At 46.8% G+C, this 19,107-nt stretch overlaps 1 protein-coding gene across 8 annotated transcripts in view; it reads right to left on the reverse strand.

Annotated features, from left to right (window-relative positions):
• Positions 1-67: 67 nt before the first annotated feature.
• Positions 68-19,107, reverse strand: part of STAT3 (signal transducer and activator of transcription 3) — an 80,242-nt gene continuing 61,202 nt past the window's right edge. For 2 of the 8 annotated variants that reach the window (XM_039476492.2, XM_074388736.1), the window contains exons 12-24: positions 18,478-18,507; positions 18,283-18,376; positions 18,141-18,188; positions 14,542-14,625; positions 13,403-13,501; positions 13,151-13,286; positions 11,468-11,520; positions 11,157-11,251; positions 10,902-11,041; positions 10,197-10,406; positions 4,264-4,306; positions 3,871-3,933; positions 68-2,563 (exon numbers count right to left, since the gene is read on the reverse strand). In XM_039476492.2, the coding sequence (XP_039332426.1) occupies positions 3,909-3,933; positions 4,264-4,306; positions 10,197-10,406; positions 10,902-11,041; positions 11,157-11,251; positions 11,468-11,520; positions 13,151-13,286; positions 13,403-13,501; positions 14,542-14,625; positions 18,141-18,188; positions 18,283-18,376; positions 18,478-18,507 (1,057 nt within the window). In that variant the 3' untranslated portion in view covers positions 68-2,563; positions 3,871-3,908. Of the gene's footprint in view, positions 2,564-3,870; positions 3,984-4,263; positions 4,307-10,193; positions 10,407-10,901; positions 11,042-11,156; positions 11,252-11,467; positions 11,521-13,150; positions 13,287-13,402; positions 13,502-14,541; positions 14,626-18,140; positions 18,189-18,282; positions 18,377-18,477; positions 18,508-19,107 lie in introns of all 8 variants that reach the window. The other 6 variants (XM_039476490.2, XM_074388734.1, XM_039476491.2 and 3 more) reach the window with 3 other exon arrangements.

The following is a 19,107-nucleotide window of genomic DNA, read 5'->3' on the forward strand; positions in this document are numbered from 1 at the left end:
TGTGAGGCCCCTCAGAACTTACAGGGGAAAGGGAAGCCTCCACCAGCCAGACAGAGCTGCCATAGTATCAGACGGTTCCTATATAACGTTTATTTCTGGAAGTTAAAGTAGATACAACAATATACCAAAAAAAAAAAAAAAAAAAAAGACAAAAAAACCCCACAATAATATAAATTTTTACACTATGAAGTACACATTGGAATTTGAATGCAGTGGCCAGGACAGCAGCTTATAAACCACCTTATAGGTAGGTAAGCAACCCACGGGATTCCCTGGGCTGGGCTGGGGGCGGGCAGCGGGCAGTGGACAGGAAGCGGGCAGGGCCTGAGGACCCTGTTCTTTTAGGGGCCAGACAAGGCTGGGCTCCTCTCAGAACTTTTGCTACCATCAGAGTTAAGACCATATATATACACGCTACCTAAGGCCATGAACTTGACAATATCTGCTCCAGAGAAGCCCAGATGCTTGCCCTAAGTCCCTATGATTTAAACCCAATGGTAAGCCCAAGTCTCACCTTTCTAAATATTCCCTCAGTTTATTAGTTAAGCTTATCATGTACTGAAGAGAGTTGCCGGAGAAGCTAGAGCTCTGCATGAATCATCAGCTGTCTCCAGCTGGGAGGACTGGGGCAAGCCCTGCTCATCTCAGAGAAGGTCCTCTCCCGCTTCATTCAGAGACCCGCTAATTGGATCTAACAAACAGAATCCATAGAAACTCTGAACAGCTAAGGCAAGGTCATTTTGAGTCGCTAAATCCAGCCATGCCTCTGGGTCAGAGGTGACCCACCTAGCATATGCTGAGTGTTCCCATATGCACAGGAGAGGCGAGCTGATGGGCCTTGGCGGGCAGGCAGGGAGGCCCTCTAGCTGTTCTGCCTCACCTGTGGGGCCCCAGCAGGGAGGAGAGAGTCACCAGCCTCAAAGGGAGGCCAAGTATACACCCTGGCACAAGGGCAGACTCAAGTTTATCAGTAAGCCTTTGCCCTGCATGAACTAAGTGAAGACGCCATTACAAGTGCCACTGGAAATCACCAAGAAACTGGGCTAAGAACCATATTCCCTGAGCTCAACCAGACACGTAGCTGGGGCCCCATAGTCTGTCTGCATCATGTTGAACCTGTAACTCTCTCCCTCTTCTTCCATGAGGTCCTGAGACCAGGATTCCTAAAACAAACAGGACGAGGGACCTGTAGACAATGGAGGAGACATGCCACTAGCAGGGTCAGGGGGACTGGGGTCAGGAGGGCGCGGCAGGAAGGAAGCCAGAATCAGAAGTATCCCAGCCCTGATAAGGCACCCACAGAAACAGCCTAGCCTCTGAAACAGCAGATCAGGTCCAGGGAGAAAGGGAGTCAAGGTTGTGAGCACCCTCTGCCCTGCCTTACCCACTAAAGGCCAGTACATTACAAGGGAAAATAAAAGTCTATTTATAAAAAAAGTCTAAAATGCTTGGGTTCTCCTTAAACCTTCCTCTTTCAACACCAAAGGCCAGGCTGCAGCTTCGGATGTCTTTTAAGGGTTTGACCTGAAGCCTGTTTCAGCGATTATACAAATTATCAGCCTGAAGGAAGCTGAATGCTTAAAGCACCAAGGAGTTGGTTAACTGAAGCTGCTGCTGCTTCTTTTTTTTTTTTTTTTTTTTTTGGAGATGGAGTCTCTCTCTGTCACCCAGGCTGGAATGAAGTGGCGCGATTTCGGCTCACTGCAACCTCCGCCTCCCGGGTTCAAGCGATTCTCCTGCCTCAGCCTCCTGAGTAGCTGGGATGACAGGCGCATGTCACCATGCCTGGCTACTTTTTTTGTACTTTATTAGTAGAGATGGGGTTTCATCATGTTAGCCAGGATGCCCTCAATCTCCTGACTTCGTGATCCACCCGCCTAGCCTCCCAAAGTGCTGGGATTACAGGCATGAGCCACCACGCCCGGCCTGAAGTTTCTTAAATACAGAAAGGCTATGGTGATACAGTGTTTTTTGCCCTTTAATTGTCCTTATTTCTTAATTTAAAAAGAAACCTAGGGCTTAGATAGTCCTATCTTCTATTTGGATGTCAGCAAGATTAAAAAGTGCAATGCCAGAAGTATGTAACTACAGGTGGCCTGTGGCATTTGCTTACAGGACCAGGCAGAAGGATGCCGTGGGCACCAGGAGGCACTTGTCTAAGAACAACAACAAGAAGAAGCTGCTGAAAAAGGAGGGCAGGGACAAAACAACACAAGACATTTCCTTTTTCTCCCTCTAGCCACCCCCCTGCCACATCCCCTGATCATGGGTCTCAGAGAACACATCCTTATTTGCATTTAGATAAAAGCATATCACCCACATTCACTCATTTCTCTATTTTAAAAAGTGCCCAGATTGCTCAAAGATAGCAGAAGTAGGAGATTAAAAAAAATCTGGAACCACAAAGTTAGTAGTTTCAGATGATCTGGGGTTTGGCTGTGTGAGGGGTGGCGGAACGCAGGTAGGCGCCTCAGTCGTATCTTTCTGCAGCTTCCGTTCTCAGCTCCTCACATGGGGGAGGTAGCGCACTCTGAGGTCAACTCCATGTCAAAGGTGAGGGACTCTGGAGGGACAGACAGGGAAAAGGGTTCAGTTGTCCACCCTCTGCAACTGGCAGTCCACGCCCCCAGCCCTTCAGAGGGCAGGGCTCAGGCTACCACTGCCATCCAATCTCCTGCCCCTTAAAGCCCAGGGGTGGTGAGAAAAGCCAGATTTACTCTCCTCCCTAGAGGACCCTACGTCTGGAAGGGCCCTTTCTCCTTCTGATTCCCAGATCTCTACATTTTTTTTTTTAGACAGAGTTTCGCTCTTGTTACCCAGGCTGGAGTGCAATGGCGCGATCTCGGCTCACCGCAACCTCCGCCTCCTGGGTTCAGGAAATTCTCCTGCCTCAGCCTCCTGAGTAGCTGGGATTACAGGCACGCGCCACCATGCCCAGCTAATTTTTTTGTATTTTTAGTAGAGACGGGGTTTCACCATATTGACCAGGATGGTCTTGATCTCTTGACCTCGTGATCCACCCGCCTCAGCCTCCCAAAGTGCTGGGATTACAGGCTTGAGCCATCGCGCCCAGCCTCAGATCTCTACATTTACAGAAGATCTAAGGCTGTCCTTGGCTCTTCTGCCCTTGATCTACTATTTAATTCAGGAGCCCTGAGTCACACGTGGCCACCGAGCATTTTGAGATTTGGTTTGTCCAAACCGAGCTGTGCTGTAGCTGTCAAAAGCCCACCACATTTTTAAAGACTTATAGGAAAGAAAAAATGAAAAAAGAAAAAGATCTCAACTTTTTCTTTTAGTTTAGTTTAGTTTTGTTTTTTTTGAGATGGAGCCTTACTCTGTCGCCCAGGCTGGAGTGCAGTGGCACCATCTCGGCTCACTGCAACCTCCATCTCCAAGGCTCAAGGGATCCTCCCTTCTCGGCCTCCTGAGTAAATGGGATTACAGGCAAGTGCCACCATGCCTGGCTAATTTTTACATTTTTCGTAGAGATGGGGTCTCTCATCCTGTTGGCCAGGCAGGTCTTGAACTCCTGACCTCAAGTGAGCCACCCACCTCAGCCTCCCAAAGTGCTGGGATTACAGGCATGAGCCACCACACCCAGCCTCAACTTTTTCTTAAATGTTGAAGTATGTTGGATTTACGGGGTTAAATAAAATATATTGTAAAAATTAACTTTGTTGGTTTCCAATGTGGCTGCTAGAGGATTCATATTTGCACATGTGGCACTCACGCCATTTCTACTGGAGAACAATGCTCTGGAACCTCCTACCATTCCCAGTGACCAGCTCTCGGTTGTGTACATGAGAGCATCACTCAAAAGGGGAACACTTCCCTCAGAGGAACAACATCTGTCAACAAAATACTCACCAAACTGCCCTCCCGCTGAGGGTTCAGCACCTTCACCATTATTTCCAAACTGCATCAATGAATCTAAAGTGCGGGGGGACATCGGCAGGTCAATGGTATTGCTGCAGGTCGTTCTGTAGGAAATGGGGGGCAGCAGGAGGGGAAAGGGGGGGTTGACAAGACACAATGGAAAAAAAAAAAAGAACAAAACACACACACACAAGCCATCAAACTCTGGTCTCCAACAGAAAAATAAAAGCTCAAGCTTTTTAAACACACAAGGTCACTTTGAGTACTAAACATAGCCCAGGGGCTTCCAACCCTTGGCAGATGAACTCTCACCCAGTGTCCTATTCCCAGGGATAACTGAGGATATTAGAAATAAAGGCAAAATAGGGAAAGGAAGCCACTTACGGTGTCACACAGATAAACTTGGTCTTCAGGTATGGGGCAGCGCCTGGGAAGAACAAAACCAGTTTTCTTACTGACTGTGACTTCACATTCAGTAAGCAGAGCTGGAGGAAGCGCCGGCTGCCTCAGCAGGACCGATTTGAAGCTCACTCCATCCTCATGCAGAGATTGTCGGGAAAGCTCTATCTGCCCCTCAGGTTTGCCTGCCCTCATCTTTACTATTTGATATTCTACGTACTAGCAGCTTTGAACTTCAATCCTTTGCACAAAGCTGTGCTGAGCTGCAGAGACTTTTCAGCATAACCCTTTCCCACCTGGGCCTAGACTAATGCCAACCTTGTATTCATTCTTTCCCTAGATTTAAAAGTTTAACAGCCTCCATGTGGTCTGAGGATTCTACTCCGGCTGGTCCTATCACTTGGATAACTTCTCTGCATGCAGGAACCGAGCCTGTGTGGTCTTTGCATGGTGTCCGGCCTAGATACCAACATCACCCAGTCTTTAAGAGAACATGGAGACAGCTAATGCTTGTGGTTCCAAAGCCAAAGGTTATACCTCCTATTCCTACCAACACTCATCTGGCCTCTACCACATTTTTGGATGAGGGCATGAGTAACTTCCTACTTGGATAAATACATCAATCAAAAAGCACCAAAAAGAATATGACTTTGTAGGGCAGTACAACTGATTCAAATAGAAGACCAGAGACCTGGGTCCAGGTACATCTTCAACAGCTATGAGACCTGGAACAAGATATAGTCTCTTTTTTGGGTGGTGGTGGTGGTGGTAGCGGTGGTGGTGGCTGATTTTTGAGAGAGTCTTAACTCTGTTGCCCAGGCTCGAGTGCAGTGGCACAATCTCGGCTCACTACAACCTTCCCATTCTGGGTCAAAGCAATTCTCCTGCCTCAGCCTCCCAAGCAGCTGGAACTACAGGCAGCACCACCATGCCTGGCTAATTTTTGTCTTTTTTTTTTTTTTTTTGAGACAGAGTTTTGCTCTGTTGCCCAGGCTGGAGTGCAGTGGCACAATCTCGGCTCATTGCAACCTCTACTTCCCAGGTTCAAGTGATTCTCCTTCATCAGCCTCCGAGTAGCTGGGATTATAGGCACCCACCACCATGCCTGGCTAGTTTTATTTTTTGTAATCTTAGTAGAGACAGGGTTTCACCATGTTAGCCAGGCTGCTCTTGAACTCCTGACCTCAGGTGATCCACCCGCCTTGGCCTCCCAAAGTGCTGGGATTAGGCGTGAGCCACCGCACCCAGAATAATTTTTGTATTTTAGTAGAGACAGGGTTTTGCCATGTTGACCATGCTGGTCTCCAACTCCTGACCTCAAGTGATCCACCCAGCTCAGCCTCCCAAAATGCTGGGATTATAGGTATGAGCCATCACACTCAGACTTGGCCACAACGCCCAGCCCATGTTCTTTTTTATGTATAAAATAAGAGGGAGGGGGAAGAAAAGGTGCCGATTTTCTATGAGCTTTGTCATTTATAATTATTATTCTACAGTTAGAAATGCGATGATGGGAATAAACTGAATTTTAGATGCTGAATGCTTATAGCAAGAGGTTGAGGAACCCTGCAGACACTGGCAGGAAATCTGGGGAATTCAGGTGAACAAACCGGTGAGAAGGCATGGGGCAGGGAGGGGTGAGCTGCGAACAGTACAGCCATGAAACACGAGGCTTACAGAGAACCTGAAGGACGGGAAAGCATGATGACCGTGTGAAAGAAGGCACTGCAGAGTGGCTCTTGGGCCACCCTCTGAGCTTACTTTTGGCCAAGAAACTGATCAATTCAGTACAGAATTCAAAGGAGCTACTGAGACAGGGCTCCAGTATCTTATAAATCCAATCGTTTTGGCCCAGCCCTTACGGAGCAGCTGCCGCCCTAGACAGAAAAGGACTTAATTCTCTAGCGATCAAGATAGCTGAGGCTGGGCACAGTGGCTCACGCTTGTAATCCCTGCACTTTGGGAGGCTGAGTTGGGTGATCACTTGAGGCCAGGAGTTTATAAGACCAGTCTGGCCAACATGGCGAAACCTCGTCTTTACTAAAAATACAAAAATTAGCTGGGCATGGTGGCACGACTGTAATCCCAGCTACTGAGGAGGCTGAGGCAGAAAAATCACTTGAACCCAGGAGGCAGAGGCTGCAGTGAGTCCAGCCTGAATGACAGAGACTCTCAAAACAAAACAAAAACAAAAACAAGACCAGGCTGGGTGGCTCAAACCTGTAATCCCAGTACTTTGGGAGGCCAAAGAGGGAAGATCACTTGAGGTCAGGAGTTTGAGACCAGCCTGGTGAAACCCTGTCTCTACTAAAAATTAGCCAGGCGTAGTGGCGTGTGTCTGTAATCCCAGCTACTCGGGAGGCTGAAGCACGAGAATCTCTTGACTCGGGAGATGGAGGTTGCAGTGAGTCAAGATCCCAACACTGCACTCCAGCCTGGGAGACAGTGCAAGATAAGTCTCAAAAAAAAAAAAAAAAAAAAAAAAAAAAAAAAAACAAAGATAACTGAGAAAAATGCCTTCATCTACTTTATCTAGTTTGTAAGTGGCTCAGAACCTCTCCCTCAAACAGAAGGAAATGCCCTGTGGGTTTCCAGCAGAGAAGGAAGAGAGAAGTGTCCTGGGAGGATAATTATCTTTGAGACTCTCACACCATAATACTCTTGTGATGGAAAGAGAAGAAATGGTCACATGTTCACCTTCCTGAAGGCGCCCATTTTATAACAGGGACACCCCCCCAACACCCGCCTCAGGGCACACTCCTCTCACTAAGACAGGCAAACTACTCAAGTAATTAGTTCTTTTCTCCTGATGAGTGCCCTGCAAGAGAGGCAGGCAAATTACTCAAGTAATTAGTTCTTTTCTCCTGATGACTGCCTTGCCCCAGAGGAAACTGGGCAGGAAAGGACCTGGCCTCCCAGCCCACAGGAAGGGCAATGGTAATGGAGGATGCAGCCTCAGACTGGGAGGTGGGAACTTGAAAGCAGCCCTGGGACCCCAATGTCTTTTGCAGAAGGAACAAAGAGCAGTGTGGCTGGGGCTGATAAACAGATCTCCCAACTGAAACCCAAGTGGAAAGAGAGATAGGCGGCAGACAGGAAGTGAGTGAAAACTCCTATAGTGTGAATGAGACTCAGGACCGGAATGAAGGAGAAAGGCCACTGGCAGTTAGCTCCAACTCCCTCCTCCAAGCCCCACGCTGCCCCACCCCAAGAAGTTCCTCAGAAGGAATTCCTAGGAAAAAGTAGGACAGAAGTTGGTGGGTTTCTGTGTGTGTGCTATTTGGACAAAAACAGCTTTTTCAACAGTAACCTGGGCAGGGAGTTAACCCTAAAAAATCACGTTAAAGAGCCCATCATTAAGTCGGTAGCGGTAGCTCGTGCCCGTAATCCCAGCACTTTGGGAGGCTGAGGCAGGAGAATTGCTTGAACCAGGAGGCAGAGGTTGCAGTGAGTCAAGATCACGCGACTGCACTCCAGCTTTATAATTACAGAAAGTTAGATAAAACAAAGAATGGTAAATCAGAGGCTCCCCATCAGGATCTGCACAGGCAACCCAGAGAGTCAAAACAACAAGTGCTGAAAGGGAACAGATGGGGCTGCCCCCTCCACACTGAGGACAGCTCCAGAGATTACAGTTTTGTTTCATTTTTTCTTTTTCTTTTCTTTTTTTTTTTTTGAGATGGAGTTTCACTCTTGTTTTCCAGGCTGGAGTACAATGCCACGATCTCGGCTCACGGCAACCTCTGCCTCCCAGGTTTCAAGCGATTCTCCTGCCTCAGCCTCCCGACTAGCTGGGATTACAGGCATGGGCTACCATGCCCGGCTAATTTTGTGTTTTTAGTAGAGATAGGATTTCTCCATGTTGGTCAGGCTGCTCTCGAACTTCCAACCTCAGGTGATCCACCTGCCTCTGCCTCCCATAGTGTTTGGATTATAGGCATAAGCCACCGTGCCCAGCCTGTTTTTTCTTTTTTCTTTTCTTTTTTTTTTTGTAGAGGGGTCTTACTATGTTACCAGGCTGGTTTTGAGCTCCTGGCCTCAAGTGATCCTCCTTCTTCAGCCTCCCAAAGTGGCAGGATTGCAGGTGTGAACCACCACGTCCAGCTGAGATTACCGGTTTAATGTAAAATAATACTTTTAATTTCTTTATTATTTGTAAGACAAGGTCTTGTTCTGTAGCCCAGACTGGAGTGCAGTGGTATAATCATGGCTGACTGCAGCCTCAACCTCCTGGGCTCAAGCAATCCACCCACCTCAGTCAGCCTCCTAAGTAGCTGGGACTACAGGCACAAACCACCACCCCTGGCTAATTAAAAAAAATTTTTTTTACGGTCTCACTATGTTATCCAGGCTGGTCTCAAACTCCTAGGCTCAAGTGATCCACCTGCCTGGGCCTCCCAAAGTGCTAGGACTCCAGGCATGAGCCACTGCACCCAGCTAAATTAATTTATAAGTAACATAAATACACATCCTCTTACACATTAAAAAATACCTTATTTGCAACAGTTGCACATTCTAAATACTGATCCCTTGCCCTCCACCCAGTCACTGTCTTCCCCTTCAAAAATGATGCTCCCAGCTCTTCTACTCTGGTGTAAACCATTCTCCCATGCTGCTAATAATCATTTCCTCCAGAAAGCGTTTCTTCAGCCCACCTGCCTGCCACACTGACATGGTTCAGTGACAGGCAAAAAGCGGTATGCTGGGCTAAAACCCGTGCTCAAACCTTCCAGCATCTACAGAAGCACTGTGCCAGCTGGGCATCCTGTTAACAAAAACTGTCTTCACTTTCTCTTCTCATGTTTCAGGCATGTTTTGGGGTATGTATGTGTATCAATCCCTTCTTTATTTTATTTATTTATTTTTTTTTTTGAGATGGAGTTTCGCTCGTTACCCAGGCTGGAGTGCAATGGTGCAATCTCAGCTCACTGCAACCTCCGCCTCCTGGGTTCAGGCAATTCTCCTGCCTCAGCCTCATGAGTAGCTGGGATTACAGGCACGCGCCACCATGCCCAGATAATTTTTTTGTATTTTTAGTAGAGACGGGGTTTCACCATGTTGACCAGGATGGTCTTGATCTCTTGACCTCGTGATCCACCCGCCTCGGCCTCCCAAAGTGCTGGGATTACAGGCTTGAGCCACCATGCCCGGCCCTTCTTTATTTTTATTATTGACGCAGTGTCTCACTATCAGCCAGGAGTGCAGTGGCACAATCACCGCTTACTACAGCCTTGAACTCCTGGGCTCAGGTGATCCTCTCGCCTCAGCCTCCTGAGTAGCTACAACTACAAATGCGCGCCACCACACCTGGGTAATTTTTTTGTATTTTTGTAGAGACGCGGTTTTGCCATGTTGCCCAGGCTGTATCCCCTCTTAAGACTAATGAACTCTCGTGAAGCAGGGGCTGCGCTAGTCTAAGTGATTCTGATTCTTCTCTCAAATCCCCTCAGTCAGCCAGGTGCGGTGGCTCAAGCCTGTAATCCGAGCACTTTGGGAGGCCATGCAGGTGGATCACGAGGTCAAGAGATCGAGACCATCCTGGTCAACATGGTGAAACCCCGTCTCTACTAAAAATAGAAAAAATTAGCTGGGCATGGTGGCGTGTGCCTGTAATCCCAGCTACTCAGGAGGCTGAGGCAGGACAATTGCCTGAACCCAGGAGGCGGAGGTTGCAGTGAGCCGAGATCGCGCCATTGCACTCCAGCCTGGGTAACAAGAGCAAAACTCTGTCTCAAAAAAAAAAAAAAAAAATCCCATCAGTCACCCCCAGAAAAGCACTCACTACAGTGCGTTCCCATAAGGACAAATAGTGATCCCCCAGGTTATTCAGGCATTTACCTGTCTATCCTCCAAAGATCCTGAAATTTCCAACTTTTCCCAAAAATTAAATGCCAGGAACATAGAAAATCAACAACTACCTGGGTCAGCTTCAGGATGCTCTTGGCTCTCTGGCCGACAATACTTTCCGAATGCCTCCTCCTTGGGAATGTCAGGGTAGAGATAGACCAGCGGAGAGACCAGGATATTGGTAGCATCCATGATCTTATAGCCCATGATGATTTCAGCAAATGACATGTTGTTCAACTGCTGCTTGGTATATGGTTCCACCGACTGGATCTGGGTCTTACCTGTCATGGGACGTGGGAAGGAAAGATCATGGAACCTACAGCTAGGTAATCTCAGAGAAAAGGGCCCATTTTTATTTCCTCTAAGGGGAGAAGACATAAACCACCCTAGTGTTGAGACCCTGAACCTCCTGTCCAGTGACCTGGTACTGTGGAAATGTTTCAGGCTGGCTCCTCATTTAGAAGAGGCTACCGGCTGGGTCAAAGGCAATAAACTTGAATATAACTACTTGCATAAGATATATTAACAGGATAAACAGGAAAGGGATGAAGAATAAAATTTAAACTGCAAATTTCTCAACCAATAGCCACTGGAGGAAGCAAAACAAAAGCAAACCAATGCTTCAGCTGGAAGGATTCAGAAGTCACCCAAATGTGACTGAGGCAGGGAGTCGGGGCCATCTCCACCCACCAGGGGGCAGCAGGTGCCTGGAACTAGCAGTGGTGATGAGGCCTCAGCAGCCGCCAGCAGGTGGGGTGGGTGGGAGCCTCACTTACCGCTGATGTCCTTCTCCACCCAAGTGAAAGTGACGCCGCCTTCTTTGCTGCTTTCACTGAACCTTAGCAGGAAGGTGCCTGGAGGCTTTGTGCTCAGGATGGCCCGCTCCCTCTCCTTACTAATAAAGCCCATGATGTACCTGAAGCCACGAGGAGGAACAGTGTTGTTATTGCTAACAGGGCAGCCACCCACTGCCACTGGCTCACCGAGATCAGGGGACTTAGTTACACCTGTGCACACTCTGTCCGACTTACCCTTCGTTCCAAAGGGCCAGGATGTACTTTTTCACAAGGTCAATGATATTGTCCAGCCAGACCCAGAAGGAGAAGCCCTTGCCAGCCATGTTTTCCTGGAGAAAAGAATAACGGGAAAGCCAAGTCTACCGCCACCCCAGCCTTTCCCTTCCTGGGGCACAGTGCACCACCCAAATCCTCAGGCCTGTCTACCCACTGGCAGGTCCTACTGGCTGCTGGACCAAGAGTTCAAGCCTTTAAGCCAGACCCCTCCACAACAGCCATGCAGGTGAGTACTCCCATTCCCAAGAGGATTTAACAAGATTGCTTACTTTACAAAACTTAGCCCATGTGATCTGACACCCTGAATAATTCACACCAGGTCCTGAAGGAAAAGAAAAAGAATCAAGTAGTACATTTTCAGGTTGAGGTCAAGATGTTATTTCTTACTTTCTTTTTTATTTTGAGACAGAGTCTTGCTCTGTCGCCAGGCTGGAGTGCAGTGGTGCAATCTCAGCTCACTGCAACCTCCTGCCTCCCGGGTTCAAGTGATTCTCCTCCCTCGGCCTCCTGAGTGGCTGGGACTACAGGCATGCGCCACCATGCCTGGCTAATTTTTATTATTTTAGTAGAGACGGGGTTTCACCATGTTTGCCAGGATGCTCTTGATCTCTTGACCTTGTGATCCGCCCACCTCAGCCTCCCAAAGTGCTGGGATTACAGGCATGAGCCACCAAGCCCAGCCTGGTGTTATCTCTTAAAACAGAACACACACACATTGGTCCCACAGTGGGCCACGAGACCACTGGTGTTCACATATTAAAAGGTGGCCACTGTTGTGTGTGTGCACACATGAGGACAAACACATTACCATTATCTGACCCATCTTTGTTGCTGGACAGCCCAGCAGGGATAGAGGGTGATGTAATAAGTGCCCCTGCTCTTCCCAGCCTTGGGTGGTGGGCTGGGGACCAGCAGCAGCACTCACTAACAAGCTGACATCTGGTGTCAGACAAGTGTATTTGGTGGCAACAGCTTTATTAGGATAAAGCTACTTCTAGCCCAGGTAGCACATAAAATATTCCACTAATTCTTTTTTAAAAGCTAGCCTATAGGCAGCTGGGCACGGTGGCTCATGCCTGTAATCCCAGTACTTTGGGAGGAAGAGGTGGGCGAATCATGAGGTCAAGAGATCAAGACCATCCTGACTCACATAGTGAAACTTCATCTTTAGTAAAAATACAAAATTAGCCTGGTATGGTGGTGCATGCCTGTAGTCCGAGCCATGTGGGAGGCTGAGAGAGGAGAATCATTTGAACCCGGGAGGCGGAGGTTGCAGTGAGCCGAGATCGCCCCACTGCACTCCAGCCTGGTGACAGAGCGAGATTCTGTCTCAAAGAAAACCCACAAAAAACTAGCCTATAGTTGATTAAAGAAATGGATAGGGAACAAGGGGGAAAAAAAAAAAGAAGAAGAAGAAATGGATGGGGAATATCAAGCCTTTAGCTCTACCTTCCAAAACACACTTAAAAGATCTTCTAGGCCAGGCGTGGTGGCTCACACCTGTAATCCAAGCACTTTGGAGGCCTAGGAGGGCGGATCACCTGAGGTTGGGAGTTCAAGACCAGCCTGACCAACATAGTGAAACCCCATCTTTAAAAAAAAAAAAAGAAAAAAATATCTTCTAAGGTTAGATGGAGTGGTACCCTGGAAGGGTGAGTTAGATAGCAACCAGGAGAAAAGAAATCTACATCTTACCTCAAAAATTGTCACCCTGACTGCAAACTGCCTCTGCACTCCAACTCCCCAACCTGATGGAAGCCCTGTTTCCTGGCCCCAACACAGTGCCTTGCTCAGGAAACATGACCTAATGATCAGTAGACATGGCCCAAATGAGCGGCCCTATAGGTCAGATCCCTTTTCTTTTTTTGATTCTTTTTTTTTCACCCACAGCATGAAAATGGACAGATCCCTTTTCTGGGCAGGTGGGAGGGAGGAGGGGTGAAAATGCGAACCCAAAAGTTTCTCCGCCAGTGTAGTCAGCTGCTCAATGCTCAGTCCTCGCTTGGTGGTGGAGGAGAATTGCCAGCTCAGGACCTCGGCCACTTGATCCCACGTTCCAATTGGGGGCTTGGTAAAAAAGTTCACGTTCTATAGGAAAGAACACATTTGCTCGTTTAGATGAGCGATGGTGCTCGTTGTCTATACTAGGTACTCATAAGTTGCAGAAGATCCTGGGGCACCAACTAAAAGGAGGGGGCACTAACCTTGGGGTTGTTGGTCAGCATGTTGTACCACAGAATGGACGCCCAGGCATTTGGCATCTGACAGATGTTGGAGATCACCACAACTGGCAAGGAGTGGGTCTGCGGAGGAAGTGGGCACTGAGCAGGGAGGCAGAGGGGCTCGCACAGCCTCGGAAATCTCTTCACCCGCATCTCACGGGGCTCAGAATGAAAGGACATGCCATAAGCCACACCTGCTGCCAACTCTAGGCAAGGAGTGTGACTGAGTCAGCAATCAGAGTGGAAAGAATGCCCAGCATGGCCACAGGGCTCGGGCTGCTGTCGGAACATACCAGTCCCTTGTAAAACCTGACTTGCTCACAGCTTGACTCACAGTCTACAGATTGCCCCATTTTAAAGAACCTGAAGGCACTTGAAGCTGTATCTTCACATGAAACAGAGAGGTCTCAGGAATCAAAGACCAGGATTCCTGCTTTTCTAGGTATATCTTAATTTAAAAGTCAAGAAAGTTGGGAAAAGAGAATGTCATTGCCACGATTTTCTGTATACTAAACACACTGGCTGCTAAGACTCTTGGGCCCAAACTTTATAAAGTCAGCTCTAATCAATTTTTCTTTTTTTTTTTTTCTTTTTTTTTGAGACAGAGTCTTGCTCTTGTTGCCCAGGCTGGAGTGTAATGGTATGATATTGGCTCACTGCAACCTCAGCCTCCCAGGTTCAAGTGACTCCCCTGCCTCAGCCTCCTGAGTAGCTGGGATTACAGGCGCCTGCCACGACGCTCAACTAATTTTTGTATTTTTAGTAGAGACAGGGTTTTGCCATGATGGCCAGACTAGTCTCGAACTCCTGACCTTGTGATCCACCAGCCTTGGCCTCCCAGAGAGCTGGGATTACAGGCATGAGCCACTATGCCTGGCCAATCAATTTCTAAATACAGATTTTTCTATCAACTGAGTATACACACATCTTCTGAGCACTCAAGCAAGACTTCATTCTCAGATGGGATGCCAAGGATTTTTTTGGAGAAAAGTAAGCACAAATAAGCACAGTGTTAAGCAAACAGTAATCATTCCACCTTCTCTTGTAAAAATCCCGCTGGAAGTTTTTGTCCTAAATCCCCCCTGCATGTAGCCTCTCACCGATTCTACTGCAGAACTCACCTCTAGGTCAATCTTGAGGCCTTGGTGATATACCTCTGTCTCAAAGGTGATCAGGTGCAGCTCCTCAGTCACAATCAGGGAAGCCTACAGTAACGAGAAGGACACTCTTAGCCCAGGTGTGGTGGTTCATGCTTATAATCCCAGCACTTTGGGAGGCCAAAGCTGGAGGATTGCTTGGGCCTAGGAGTTCGAGCAAAAGTCCATCTCTACACAAAATACAAAATAAGTAGCATGGCAAAACTCCATCTCTACAAAAAATACAAAAGTTAGCTGGGTGTGGTGGCATGCACCTATAGCCCCAGCTACTCGAGAGGCTGAGGTGTGAGGATGGCTTGAGCCGAGGAGATGGAGGCTGCAATGAGCTATGATTGTGCTACTTCATTCTAGCTGGGGTGACAGAGTGACACCCCATCTTAAAAAAAATAAAAATTGGCTGGGCGCAGTGGCTCATGCCTGAAATCCCAGCACTTTGGGAGGCCGAGGCAGGCAGATCGCCTGAGGTCTGGAGTTCGAGACCAGCCTGGCCAACCTGGAGAAACCCTATCTCCACTAAAATACAAAAAAAAATTAGCTGGGTGTGGTGGCGCATGCCTGTAATCCCAGCTACTCAGGAGGCTGAGACGGGAAAATCACTTGAACCCAGGAGGCGGAGGTTGTGGTGAGCCAAGACTGCACGACTGTACTTCAGCCTGGGCAACAAGAGTAAAACCCCATCTCAAAAATAAATAAATAAAAATTTAAAAAGAGAAGGATGCCTTTTCTCAGAGAGAATGGCATTCGGTACTAGCAGCCACAGCCAAGGAAAGTGACATGCCAAGCCTCACCACACCAAGAAGGGTAAGCCGCCAGGTGGCCACAAACTGCCAGGGACACAACTTGCTCGGCATTTACTCTCTTCAACATGAAGAACCTCCAGTGCTATGATCCTCAACCTAATCCTTTCCTCAGTTTGTATTATAATACTACATAGATCCAGTCGGTTATTTGTAAATTATGTAAGGCACAAAGAATAACAAAACAATGTGAACCCACCATTCAATTTAAGGAAACAGCCATCACTCCTGAAATTCTCTGGATGCCCTTCCCAAACCTCATCCCCTTCCCTTCTCCCTCAAAAATAAAAATTTTGTCTTTTGAGTTTAGCATTTCCTAGCCTTTTTTTTTTTTTTTTTTACAGTTTTATCATATTAGTTTCTCTAATTAATGTGGGCATTGTTTAGTGAAACTTACGAATATGGATCCAATGTATTCTTTTTTTTTGAGACGGAGTTTTTTTTTTTGCTCTCGTTACCCAGGCTGGAGTGCAATGGCGCGATCTCGGCTCACCACAACCTCCGCCTCCTGGGTTCAGGCAATTCTCCTGCCTCAGCCTCCTGAGTAGCTGGGATTACAGGCACGTGCCACCATGCCCAGCTAATTTTTTGTATTTTTAGTAGAGACGGGGTTTCACCATATTGACCAGGATGGTCTTGATCTCTTGACCTTGTGATCCACCCGCCTCAGCCTCCCAAAGTGCTGGGATTACAGGCGTGAGCCACCGCGCCCGGCCCAATGTATTCTTTTGTGATTCACTTTTCACTCAATGTAAAACGAATGCACATGGTTATGTGTATCTGTAATGTATTCCTTTCCACAGCCGTGTAGTATTCCATTGTATGTCTAAACCACAAATCACAAATTTATTCATTCTAGTGTTGATGGATATTTATTTGGGTTGCATTTAGAGCTTATAATCAGGCTGCTCTGCACTTTATACATGTTTCCTGGTACATATATGCAAAGATTTCTCTGTTGTTGAATCCTGGAATGGCACTGTTGGTTTACAGGGTATGTTCATTTTTATACTGCCAAATTGACTATAACAATTTATACTACCAAAGTGACTATAACAATGTCTTACATCAGTATAGCAACCTTATTTTAAATAACAGTTACCAATGAATTCTCAGAAATTGAATTCTAGACCAGATGCAGTGGCTTATGCCTGTAATCCCGGCACTTTGGGAGGCCGAGGTGGGCAGATCACGAGTTCAGGAGTTCAAGACCAGCCTGACCAACATGGTGAAATCCCGTTTCCACTAGAAATACAAAAATTAGCTGGGTGTGGTGTTGCACGCCTGCAGTCCCAGCTACTCGGGAGGCTGAGGTAGGAGAATCGCTTGAACCCAGGAGGCAGAGGTTGCAGTGAGTTGAGATCACACCACTGCACTCCAGCCTGAGCGACAGAGCAAGACTGTCTCAAAAAAAAAAAAAAAAAAAAATTGAATTCTAATTCATTTTTAATACTTTTTCTGATTATAAAAGTAATATATTCAGTTTAAAATGCAAATATTACAGAGACAGTTTAGAATAGCCACAGATACTGACAGCAGCACTAATACATAGCACTGCTGGGTGTATATTCCTCCAGAATTTCTTAATATACATATGAATGCACATAAGAGTGTACTGTATCTTTAAAACACATACAGTAATACTATTCAAATTACTTTACATTTTGCTTTTCTAAATATGTCATGTACATTTTCGCATGTCATTGCATACAGGCTAGCTACTTCACTCTACTGTCAAGTAAAATTCCGCATTTTTTAAACAGACTGCTATGTTTCGTTTTATTTACTTGTTTTTGAGACAGAGATTCACTGTTGCCCAGGCTAGAGTACAGTGGCAAAATCTTGGCTCACTGCAACCTCCACCTCCCAGGTGCAAGGCATTCTCAGGCCTCAGCCTCCCCAGTAGCTGGGACTATAGGTGCACACCACCGACGCCCAACTAAGTTTTGTATTTTTAGTAGAGACGGGGTTTCACCATGTTGGCCAAGCTGGTCTCAAATTCCTGACCTCAAGTGACCAGCCTGCCTCGGCTTCCCGAAGTGCTGGGATTACAGGTGTGAGCCACTGCACCTAGCTAGGACTGCTACATTTTAAAGAGGAAGAATTGTTCAGGGGACAAATGTGAGAAAAAGAACAGGGTGTCACAATTTTTTAAAATTACTAAAGTAGCTTTCGGTCATATTTACCTTTTTTTATTAAAAAAATAAAAATTATTCTTGACACCAAGAATCCAACAACTGAATCAATGAAAGGCAGAAAATAAGGGGGATAAAGAACAAGATGGGTTTTTGTTTGTTCGTTTACTTTATTTACTCTTTCCCTAAGCAAGCTAACACAAGGTAGTCATTTATTTTAAAGTTTAGCTCGGGACTATTGCTTTTACACTCTCTATCCTACCTCAGTGAGACAGAAAAATGGGACACTGAGAATGGAGCCAAGCAGGGTCAGCTGCAGGATCTGGAAGGGGAATTTGGAAAGCCCCAGGCAAGGTGGAAAGCTACTTTATAACACATGGGTGTGGAGAACTACTCAGCAAGGGACTTTCCACATCTCCTTAAGGAGGAGCCAACTCCCAGATATTCACGGAAATGCTCCAAGCCACAGAATGCCACGGCACATGGAACTTCTGATCAGGTCACTTTGGCCCACAATAGCTTTTCGGAATTAACTACAGCTGAAAGGACAGGTCAATGTTTCTAATTCTGGGTAATAAGAAGCGTCTTTTCCCCTCTCTCCCTCAAGGAAAACACCCCCAACAAAACTTACATCACAGTTGGCTCGGCCCCCATTTCCACATCTCTGCTCCCTCAGGGTCTGCAAGGAAAGAAAAGGCCAGGTGTCCTCGAGGCTCTCCCCAGCTCTCTCCCTCAGCCAGAGGCCCTTTGTGAAGGAAGCTCCTCCCACATACCAAGTGTTTGAATTCTGCAGAGAGGCTCCCGTTGTTGGACTCTTCCATGTTCATCACTTTGGTGTTTGTGCCCAGAATGTTAAATTTCCGGGATCTGAATCGCAGGAGAACAGTCAGCCATGTAGGTGACCAAGTATAAAGTAAGGATGAAGTTAAGTTAAATGGAACAAAAGGAAGCCTCTAGGCGGAACTTACCCTCTGAGAGCTGCCACATCCCCAGAGTCTCTGTAAGAACACAGACCGTTGTCAGTAAAACAGGGTCCATGTTTCTTCAAAAAGCCTACTTTGACCACCTGTTAGTCACTCTCCTGAAAAAACCTCTGTGCTCCTGGCATTTCTATAAACTATTTAGTTACCGTTTATCAGTGCATCATAACACCTTTGCATAGTAGGCACAGTTGGTTGCCTCCCCATAGGAAGGGGAACCTGTGTTTCACATTGCATATGTACTTATTAAACCTCCCACATTGTCAACTCCCTTATTTCATTATTTTCCAGTTCATTGTCATGGAATTTCCAGATAATTATATCAACTAAGTATGCATTTTCTCTTTTCTGATATATTCAAAGGGTATGTGTATCTTACATCCTGAAAGGTATTATGAAATTTTGAGTATTCCATTATATGGATATGGTAAAGTGTGGAACAATTAAAAAAAAAAAAAAAAAGGCTGGGCACAGTGGCTCATGCCTGTAATGCCAGCATTTTGGGAGGCTGAGGCCTCCCAAGGTCAGGGGATGGAGGTGGATCACAAGGTCAGGGAATCAAGACCATCCTGGCCAACATGATGAAACCCCATCTCTACTAAAATAAAAAAATAAAAA

This window comes from Saimiri boliviensis, chromosome 17 (genome assembly GCF_048565385.1).
Source record: "Saimiri boliviensis isolate mSaiBol1 chromosome 17, mSaiBol1.pri, whole genome shotgun sequence".
In the NCBI taxonomy this organism is placed as follows: Eukaryota; Metazoa; Chordata; class Mammalia; order Primates; family Cebidae; genus Saimiri; species Saimiri boliviensis.